Here is an 11,842-nt window from a genome sequence, read left to right on the forward strand (position 1 = left end):
GAGATGCGCACCTCCTCTCCCACTACTAATGGCTTTAATAGTCTATTTCGAGACTTTATTTACTAGTACTTTAATAACATGTTTATTTAAATTGTGTGTACTATGTAATAACGGGGTACATACTACATACTATATACTAGAAGAGAAAAAAAAAGAACCTTTTCTTATAAATTAAACATTACTGTAATTTATTTATGTGTCTTGTATGAAATTACTAATATAATAGAGAGTAAAGGATAGCTCAAATGGTTAGGATCGATTCTATCTCATCCCTGTCCTTTGTAACTTTCTAAACAGCAAAAAAAAAAAAAAAAAAAAAAAAAAAAAAAAAAAAAAAAATTACTAGTATGATAAATCACGAGTGTGCGTGATTAATTATGTATAAACAAAAACCCTTGCACTTTGGATAAGAATCACATAATAGAGGCCATATATATGTATTACGTAGTGAGATGGGGGTATATGTTACATCATCACTTGCTTGTTTGGCCTAAACAATTGCCTTGGGAGTTAGGAGTTGTCACAAGCTTTCTGTAGCTCGTGCATTAGAAGACAATACTACATATTAAAACTGATTTGATGGATGAATAGACTAATTTCGAAGCTATTAGCTCATACATGTAGGTGATCTGATTTATACATAAGAAAAAAAAAATTATTACAGAGTATATTCAAAATTTGATCAGCACAATTTTGACAATTAATATCGACACAAATTGCATTACTTGCTCGCATTGATGATTGTTTACATAGCATCCAGGTTCGTCATAATTAACCAATATAATGGAAGTAAGGAAACTCATATAGCCATGGTTGTTTAACATACACCTCGCTCTAGCTAGGCGGCTGCTTGCTGTATCTAGCAATTAAGCATGCTTCATGAAAAAACCATGATATATATAGTCAAAGAAAACATGAATACATAAATTTATCATAATAATAATCTAGAAAACTACAAGTTAACATCTATTGTACGTGATATAGAATAATAGATAGTGGTCCAAACAAATATATAAGGAGTAGTACATACATTATCAAGTAAGGAGCAAGAATATATATATGCTTCATGCACGAAATTATGATAATATAGAAGCAATAAGATAGAATGATGTGCAATAATTTATAATATGGTACAACTTGTGAATAAAATTGTGATCATATTTATATATAATGTCGAAGAATATTAATGTTAAATTATTGGCCTCAACTAAGACAAAAATATGAAAAGATATGTCTGCTTGCTCAATTGTTGTTGCTTCGAGACGTAATTAACTCATTTGTTACTCTTTATCAGTTATCACGGCTGCTTTAATTCACGGAGCTGATGAGGTACTACTAATTTATGTTTTTTTTTTTTTTTTTTTTTTTTTTGAGGCAAAATTTATGTGCTTATTAGACAAATTTTATGTACTTATTAGATACGAAGTACTTTGTATACACTAGTCAATTTATTCTATGCTATGCGTGTATGAATATTTTTTCTAAAAAAACTTGTACCATACAAGATTAAAAGTAACTTACGAAAAAATTTCAAAAGTTAGTATGAATAAAAAAAAAATTCATGACAAAAACACGCGTAAATCAGTGTTATTAGTGTTTATATTTTGATGATTTCTTAACTTTTTACGATTTTCAAGTGAAAATTTAATGCTTATATGTAGCCCTAAGGGCTATGTATAACATTTTCCTAAAAATAAATATAGTCAAGTTATTATGTATAAATGGATTTCGACGATATCTTATACAACTACTTGGTATCTTATACAACTACTTGGTATGTAAATAAAGATGTTTTCTATTTTGAGTACTAATAACCCTGAGAGTGATTAGCTTTTAGATATAGTAACATATACCATCGAGTAGTGAGAACAACTAAAGATCGAGAAAATAATACAGTACTGTGGGCCTGTTCTCTTCAGCTTAATTTCAGATCAGTTCAGTTCAGTTCCAATCATTTCGGCTCAGTTCAGTTCAGTTCAGCTCCTAATTTCCTTCTTTCATAAACAATTCAGTTCACTTCAGCTCTAATCAATTGAGTTCATTTCAATAAATTTAAACAGATTATGAAATACTATATACAAATATACATTCACCATTATTATTCTACTGAAAAAGTCAACCTTGAAGGTTTTTTATTAAAAAAAGGGTGGGAGAAGAGCAATTGGTCTATTTTCTTGGTGGTGTTATAAAATAGTGGTCCAAGACGTTATTATTTAGATCTCACATGGAAGGTCACCAAACCTTTGGGTTATGTCCCCTAAACATCAAATTATATGGGTACAAAATATCCCTTTACTTAGATACTTGGCAATTGGTATTTGTATTTTTATTACTTTAATACTTGCCCAAAAGCCCTACACCAATCCTGATTAATATATAATAGTAGTGTCAAGTACATAAGAACAACCTGTATTTGGTAACGAATTTTCTCCTCTAGTAAGGAGAGACAAAGAAAATACTTCGTATAGAGGTTACCGACTAAGATAAATGACACCTATGACTAAATGTTAGAAAAATATTTGTTGGAATTTTCGTTTCCAAAGAAAAGTTTGTGAGTTGGATTTAGGAATAAAATTCATACTGAATTTGTATTCAATTAGTCATCTTTGGCCTACATTATTGTTTAAGTAGGTTCCTTCTCAAGAAATTTAGGTAGGTTGTATATCCGACAAATAAATTATGCAAAAATTGATTAATTAGTAATGGTAGAGACTACTTCACTTCTATAGTTCTATTTAACAATCACAATAGTAACTTATGGTTCAAAATCTCAATTATGGTATTAGTTATTACCAACAATAGTCAATTTAACAATCACAATAGTATTGAATTATCTAATATAACCTTTAAAATGTAATTTATTTATCGATCATTCAATTGTTTCAACTATACACCATTTTACTACTACTCTGTGTACACTCTGTACTGTCTATATTATAAATTATAACAAGGGTAAATTTGTAGAATATTCCTTTATAACATAATACTTGGTAATATGTATGTATGATCACAATGTCGCAAAATAAGTAAAAGTCTAAAATTGAAGCAAAAATGATCCAAATAAATAACAAACATAGACACTATTCACAAACATTGAACATAAAAGATTTCCATGTAACAAAATAGTAATAATAATATAGTAGTAAAATTACCTTTTTGCCCCTAAGCTCAAGATTATTTCCCAACATCTAATTTAATTTAACCCGGACCGTTTTTTAACCAAACCGTAAGAAATTCTCCTAGGCTGCTCTCTTGGAAGAAAAACCAAAGACTCAGTAACAGAGCAACTATTTTTACATGACAAATTCACAAACCCAAATCTATGACTTAAATTCTTGGCAGGTTCTTTCCAAATGCTGCGATACACGTCTTTGTCGTCGTCGTTGTCGTTGTCGTTATAGTCGTCTTTCGAGCACTCGACTAGGGCAGCAAAGAAAGGATCTTTCCTACTAATAATGTGATGTTTTTTGTAACTTGATTTAGTAGTGCCTGAAACAGGGGCTGCTGCAGGAGGCAGGGGAAGATAATTCGATTTCCTCGAAGAATCGAGTCGTTTGATGATTTGGTGTTTAGGGATTCCTGGGATCGATTCCCATGAAAATGGGATTCTTTGAGGAGGTGTTGGAGTTGGAGGTGGAGAATCATCTTCTTCATGGGAGAAAGATCTAAAAGAAGAAGATGAATTTGATGAAACTGAAGGAGAAGAAGAAAGTGAAGGAGTTCTTCTTGAAGAAAAAGAAGAAGACCATTTTGGAGTTGTAAAAATGGTGGTTTTTGTGTTTATTGTGACATTTTTGTTGGGTGTTCTTGGCTCTAAGATTGAGCTCATTCTTTTATTAGAAATAATTTTTTTTTTTAATTTTGTGGATTTTTGAAGATAGAGAAATGAAATGTGGTTGTTTGATGTGGGTTTTAAATGGGATGCTCTGTTATTGTTGTTGGAAGTGGGGTTTTTGGAAGTAAAATGTTATAAATAGGAGATCAATTAAGAGCCTAATTTGCACTCAACTATGGGTCCATTGTGTTGAGGAAGGAAATTATTTGTATATGAAGTTAATGGGCCCATTTTGCTCTTCTTTTTGTCATTTGTGTGGTTTTTGTCTAGTTACAAAAAAGATTTGCCTTAATTGTTTGAGCAGTTTTTACATATTTTTACTGTTTAAAAATAATTGCAATATTTATTGAAATTTTTTTATGTTTACTAATTCTAGTGCATCACTTTAATCGTTGATATCTACAACTACGAAATATTGGTGAGATACGATTAAACGATAAATCTAATTTGGAACTTAGTTGGAGTGGATAAACTATTTTGCATACGAGATTTAAATAAATTGTTCCTTTTCTAGCGAGGCTACGACCTCCTTCCTAACGGAAAATCTATACTCCTTTGATTACCACTTAGGATAATAAGTTACAATGCAAGCTGCTAAATCCTATTCTCAACCTTGAAATGAGGTTAACCCACGGCTACCTATAGGATTAAGGGTCTGTTCACATTTACTGAACTGAACTGAAATGAACTGAGCTGAAATAAATATTTTATGAGAGAGGAAAATTAGGAGATAAATTGAACTGAAATTAAGTAAATGTGAACAAGCCCTAATAGGAGTGCATTGATGCTACTAAAACACTTCAATATCATCTTTAATACGAGTACAAAAAACTTTTGTAAGGATCGATTATCTTTTTTGTGCCCATTCACTTTCTTCTTGAACGTTTTATTGTATCTAATAGTTTTACTAGCGATATAGTGGTCAAATACGAAGTATTTTAGACAAGAGATTAGAAGTTCAAATCTTAACCTTAATTACTTTTGTCCAAGATTCATTATTAATTTAATTTGTAATGCACGTGTAATGAAAAATATTGATATTGATTACTGAGTACACATTTAATTTATATCCCCTTTACAGGCATCGAACAACATGATTAGTAGCGTATACGATGTTAACAACATCACTTAGGTTAAATGGTTATGTTATATAGCAAGTTAGCAACACATATACACTAGTTCATACGTACCATGAATGTTGACGTGAATAATACCATGAATGTTGACGTGAATAAAGAAGTATAGCTACCACAATTAAGACGTGAAAATTGATTGGAAAAAATTGTTGGAGAAAGAAAGAGACCTTTTTGGGCAAATTCAGATGGATATTCATATCGGCGGTGTGCGATCATAATGGGGAACATCAGAATATTTAGTTTTTATTCGCATTTAATTTAGGTGAAGGGTGAGTTATACTCTTTCTTTTCTTACTTACCAATTATTAAAGTCATACACTTGTTTCCTCCTAATCTAAAGTTTTTTTTTATACCTTCTCCCCGTGATACCAAAACTTTTATTTATTCTAAAGTGTATATATAATTCAACCTTTTATTTTTACATTATTGTGGTTGAGAAATCCAACTTATTAATGCGGAAAATTGAGAAAGGAAAAAAAAATTAAAAATTATGTCCTTTGACCTGACTCGTATGATTATAAGAAGCTTAAAGTAAATATTGATTGATTACGGGCTTGTTTACATTTATTTAATTTTAGTTCAGTTCAGTTTAGCTCCAATTAGTTCAGTTCAGCTCCTAATTTCCCTCTCTCATAAAATATTCATTTCAGCTCAGTATAGTTCAGCTCCAATCAGTTCAGTTTAGTTCAGGTTGTTCAGCAAATGTGAACAGACCCTACATCAAATTAAGTGTAACAAAGTTCTTTTTATGCAACCCCTGAATGGGTTGCAGACATCAATATGCATATATAAAACTCGATCTCTTAATATAAATTAAATATTTAACATTTACTATTCCGTAGTTTGTATCTTATTGTTGTGTAGAGATAAATTCCAAAAAACGGGGAGTTTAGAGAGTGCTTGGTTCCCTTTTGTGGGTAGACAAAGTATGGGAACTATAGATATCAATCGGCCGCGTTAAAACATTTATGGAAGATTTGATGCGAAGCTTCATACAAACCTCACAAACAACAATTCAGCAAGTACAGTTTCTCTATTCCAACATTTTAAGATTTGATGGTCTTTTATTTGTGTTTCGATGATTCTACCGTCGGTGACAATGTCTTTCTCTAAAAAGGTTGGCTTTTAAAAGGACAAAAGGACATTCTTTCTCTCAATCAACACCAATAACATATTTTCCAATATAATGATGCCTGCTGTACTGTTTATGTTTAGAAATATACTTCGTTTATGGGAATTATGCTTCATTTGTTGTTTATACATATAATTTGTGAAAAAATTGGTTTAAATAATTCCAACTTTAATCTATTTTCTTTAGATATCCTAATTTTTTATTATTATGAAATAACTCCAGAATAATCCGAAGTGTTATCTTTGTTGCTGATCGATCCATTGTATATAACCCAAAAAATAAAAAAGTTTAGATTATTTTAAGAAAATACCTATATAAGTTAGGATTATTCCAGAATAATCAAAAGTTGATATTATTTATAGAAAGTTGGTCAAAATTGAATTATTAAAACCAATTTTGCCTATAATTTAACAAATAAAAAATTAACAAGAACTCGATCTTCCTTCAGTTTGGGCATAAAAAGACCATGTGGCAAATAATTCCGATTAAAGTATTTCATATAACCTAAATACGAGTATATAGATATGATGAGAGATCAATTTTATTATTAAGCAATATTGTATACTATTGACTTTTACATAAATAATAGAGATGAGAGTCCATGAGACTAAAAGGTTATTATTACTATGATAAATATTAGATTTTTTTTTTTTTTAATAGAAACAAGTATATTTCCTGAACAAAAGAATTAATAAGGGAGGACAAAAAACATTGAAGAATAGCTTAGACAGGTAGAAAAAGATTGATAATCACGTGCAACAATACTCGTGAATTCGAAGATAATCTGAGATGATGAATTGAAGCACCCTACCCTTTTCCTCCATATTTAGAACTGCATGTGAAGCTGTGGTGGAACCCTTACTGTATTTTAATCTTGTACTCTTGTAGATCAGACTATTATATACTTCATCAACTTATAATAGAATGAATACTATCTTCTTATCAACTTGCCATTCAATATGTTCCCCAATTAATAATAATAAAATGTGATTTGAAATGTGTGTTTGTAAAAGGGAGTCGTATGACCAAAGATGTAAAAGGGAACCGATATTTTGATCCCAGGGTTTTGGTATCAATCCTCACGACTTTAAGCAACTAAGCTTGTTGACATTCGCTATTTTCAAATTTTTATAATTAAAAAATTACAAACCTCAATGTCTATGCGATAGCACATCTATAGATTATAATTTTTTTGAAAACTAGATTATATTTAATGGGAGCAAAATAAATATAATTAATTTTTATTGGGGTCACATATTCCATATTATGCGAAAATTTCCAAATAAAATCTCAAGTTTTATCCATTATATTTCCAAATTTACATAGTTAAATGGGTAAATTGACATCGTATAAGCGAAAGCATCAACTAATATTTGGTTTCTGTTTCACTTGTTAAATATAGTTTGTGTTATTTTCCCATTGGGCCATGTAAATATAAAAAAAAAAAGCTTGGTGGAGCAAATTGTGGGCTGAAATAATATTATTGGACCTCATTCATCAAACTGAATACGGCCCATTGATATTATAAGCTAAAACAATTTTGTTGGACCTCAATCACCTATCCATCAAATTGATTATGGCCCATTGATATTAGCAGCCTTTTTTTCAACTGATTAGAGTTTAGAGCACATCCACTTGACAAGTTCGCACCTTCAAATTTCACTTTCTGAGTTTATTTGTTCAACGACTTATTTATATCTGTTACATTACTACAAAGAAAAATATTGGCATTTGGCAAATACAACTTAAGGCTCAAGCATATAAGACAATTGTGAGCACATACTTACAACAATTACGCACTAACTCAATTTTTTTGGTTTAGTATTTATGTGCCAGATACTTAAAAGTGAGGGTGAAATCCAGAATAAGGGATCCTCAAACCCCCCCCCCCCCCTTCCCTCTTCCCCCAAAGTACCAAAACTAGCTGAGAGAATTAAATTTTGTGATCTCGAGGTTACAAAGTGATTTCCTCACCAATTACATTGACATGAATTTACTATTGTACAACCTATGAAGTAGACTACATATTCCTCATGCAATAGATTGTGCTGGTGCACTTAAAGCAAAGCTTGATTGCTAGCTGTAATATATAGTTAAGACAATAATTGTGACCTAATCTTCAACAAAAAATAGGGTTAAGGTCCTTAAGGACCTAAGCTTGTTTTGTTTGTTTATGATTGGCATATTATAAATATAAGCTTTTAAAAATAAATAAAAAAACACAAAATATGAATAGGAAGGATATACAATAGTTCATATCTTTAAAAAAAAAATGATAAAAAAAATTCCATTAAGACTATTATTTTTTGGTGCAAAATCCATTAAGATTATAGTAGTATATATATTTTGTACTATTAACTTCAATGTGATCCAGTTTAGCATCTTATAAATTTCAGGGTAGGAGTGGAGTTAACGGTCCAATGGATGCCTAACGCATCGTTAAGGTCAAATAACAACAACTTCCTCGTATAAAAAGCCTGCATCCTTCTCTAACAGTAAACGCCCATAACTAAAGTTGTAACCTTCGGTTGCATAGGAAAAGGGAAAAAAAAATATTTTTTATTAGATGATCTTACATGACTTAAATCCAATTAGGCCTAACAACCTAATTATTTTAACTATTTATGCTCAAAGATAATTACATTATTATTGATCGAAGTAATGTGTTGGAAATGTACGCAAGTATATTAGATAGCATATTACTATTTAGTATTCCATATGACTATGGAGTACGTGTTGATCTGAATATCACAGACAAAAGTATTTAAAACTAACCTAATTCAGAAGTAATCCAGTCTAAAATTCGATATACATTAACACAATAATCTAACATGACTTAAACCCAACTAGGCCTAACAACCTAATAAGTCCTGACCCGAACCCACCAAGTGACCTAAATTGACAGCTCGCTCTCATTCACAGTCCACGCAGTCACGCACCATGCATGTGAGAGTAGAGAAGCAAGCCTCTCAAACGGCTCAAAATGTAAAAAGAAAGAAACATAGTTAAGTGGAGAAAAAGAGTGTGATTAGTGTTAAAATAGTAGGATATTTTGTGGCCTCCCACTTTGAAAAATAATGAAACATGATATAATATGGTCAGACCACTTGAATTAATCATATTTGCCACGCGTCAATCGTTGTACGTTTGATGGTCTTTCCCCCTCCCATCATGCAATGGTTTGCCAATGCCGGTAGCCTCCCACTACTCCATGACGGACCATCAGATACAACTAGCCTTCTGATCCGTGTAATACACGAATTATTCATATAAAATTGTTTTGAGAGATAAGTGAGAAATATCAATAAGTCATTATAGGGTATAATATGTAATCGGAAAAATTGTATTGAGAGATAAGTGAGGAAATATCAGTAAGTCATTATAGGGTATAATATGTAATCGGAAACATGATTAAAGAAATTAAAATTTTAGAACTTTAATCGAAAAAGATGCTTAAATAGAAGGTGGAAGGGCTAAAATTAAAGAGAAAATAGGAAAAGGTTGAATTTAAGGGGAGAGATGAAGTGTGTATGAAAGATGAAGTATAAGTTTAATGAAAGAATTAAAAAAAAATGGTGTAATAAAAAATTAATAGTGTAAGATGACATGTGTCACTATGGTTAGAGAAGTGTAATAGAATGGATGGAGACATTTGTCTTTCTTAGTTATAGTTTTTAAATACTAAGTATAGATATAGATATAGATATAGAATTAGTCAATTGATAGATGTTCAGTCAGATTTTTCATACTCCTTTCCATAATTATACTTTATACTATACATATATTCAATGTTAAATATAAAATGATCATTTAATTAATGTGTATTTCACAAATTATATATATTTTCAAATAATAATACAAGTATAGTATGTATTTGTTTTTATTTGTAAATGCAAGCACTTGGCGATAGGCTACGTGTTTATCAAATTTCTCCACCCTATTTATAATTAGTAATTCTACATCACCTTTTTTGATCGATTCATTCGAAGTACATGTATTATAGAAGTTCAGATTGTTAAAATCATTTTAGTTCAATTCTTACCGGAGGTCTCTTACTCATCATATCACCACTCACATAAATATAATGTGTATATAATTATAGATCATGCACAAATTGTGTACCCTATATCACATAAATAGTTTATTAATGGACACATTTGTCTTGTTGTGAAATTGTTCTTAGCTAAATTAAAAAGAGATTAAAAAAAGTAGTTTAATATATTGTAGATTTTATTAGATATTTTTTTTAGTAATGTTATTGTTTAGTGTAGGTTAAGTTGTTGTAAATGTTAAATTAATTCTGCTAAAGGCTGTTGTTAGCACTTCATGAGAGAAAGGGTGGCAGGTGGGATATTAGAAGGCGCTAGTAATTTGGAATTAGCACTTAATCTAAACACTCAATTTTTAAACTAGAGTTAATGGTGTCCACTTATTATAAGATTATTATGTAGATTAAATGGTTAATTTATCGCTTGTTCATTCAACTTGATGATTTCCATTCAAAAGTGTGGAGTATTAAATTAGTTAGTATATATCATTTGTAATAACAGGTAATCATCAATCCATTTTCAAGTTGTTTTATTAATCATTAATCATTTCAAACTATATTAATTAATTAGCAAAAAAATTCTGCATTACAATTAATTAATTAGCTGGTATAGATCTCAAATTGTTATTACTAGTGGTATTTTGATTACCATCGATTATAGATTTAATGTTTATTTAATATAAAAAAATAAAAAATAAGTGGTAGATGTGAAATGTTGCTATCTTGCCCTAGCATTATGAAATATTTTCAAAATCTAAATCATTCTCACGTAAATATATAACCTAGTCAAATCATGTTCTTTATCACTAACTTTATGTATATTTCAAATCATATTCTTGATCTTCAACATATGCTTCATATATCCTGTCAAGCATAAATAGTATTAATTAAAGTATATTTCGTATAATCTATGCAATATCAATAATATATCATTACATGATACTAGTACATTGAATCCATTTCATGTATTATTACACCATAGAACATTGTATATAGCATTGGAAATCAATTGATGGAAGTTCTAGATAGTACTTATAAGCTTGTGTGATTTAATTTCAATCATGTTATTTTAACATACACAAAAATTGATATAAAATGTTTCAATTCCATTACATGATGGTGTAATTAATACTCCATACTATATCTTGTGATCTTGTCCAAAAAAGATTGAGAAAAAAAACACTCACTCAATAATCCAATCAATGTCAAATTTGATTGTGTCACAAACTATATATATAATTAGCTTTCAAAGAGGATCGAATTCAATTTGTTACTAGCTCAATAATCTCAGTATGGCCAAATACTATCCTTTCGTGAGAAGACTTTTCAATGACTACTCAAAAATTATATCGATCCAGTTGACCCTTTGATATAATTACTTCAAAACTACAAATACCTAATTATAAACAATGTAATGTGATTTATAAAAGGCAAAAGCTAATGAGCGCCCCCGGGGCGTTAGATAAGAGAATTAAAGTGCAAATATCAGAATAAAATTAACAATAATTACATCGAACGACGCGTGATTTTGTCATGAATTCCTAACTTAATACCATTTCAACAAATATAATTTATCCTTATCTAACGCCCCGGGACGCTCATTAGCAATATCGAAATATAAAATCAACTCTAATATTATTAACCCTCTTGGACCCACCACCCAAATTTAAATTAATAAATAGACCCCTCCT

The 11,842-nt window shown here is 30.1% G+C and overlaps 1 protein-coding gene across 3 annotated transcripts; it reads right to left on the minus strand.

Moving 5' to 3' along the window:
• Positions 1-304: 304 nt before the first annotated feature.
• LOC110714191 lies at positions 305-4,108 on the minus strand. 3 transcript variants are annotated; one of them, XM_021892673.1, is made up of 2 exons: positions 3,153-4,108; positions 305-853 (listed from the first exon to the last, which is right to left on the minus strand). In XM_021892673.1, exon 1 carries the CDS (start codon positions 3,827-3,829, stop codon positions 3,194-3,196), a length of 636 nt encoding a protein of 211 aa, XP_021748365.1. In that variant the 5' UTR covers positions 3,830-4,108; the 3' UTR covers positions 305-853; positions 3,153-3,193. The 3 variants fall into 3 exon arrangements, with proteins under 3 accessions (XP_021748365.1, XP_021748364.1, XP_021748363.1); XM_021892672.1 differs by having other exon boundaries at positions 305-859; XM_021892671.1 differs by having other exon boundaries at positions 305-875; positions 3,153-4,107.
• Between the last annotated feature and the right edge of the window lie 7,734 nt (positions 4,109-11,842).

Source organism: Chenopodium quinoa, unplaced genomic scaffold (assembly GCF_001683475.1).
Source record: "Chenopodium quinoa cultivar QQ74 unplaced genomic scaffold, ASM168347v1, whole genome shotgun sequence".
NCBI classification, from domain to species: domain Eukaryota; kingdom Viridiplantae; phylum Streptophyta; class Magnoliopsida; order Caryophyllales; family Amaranthaceae; genus Chenopodium; species Chenopodium quinoa.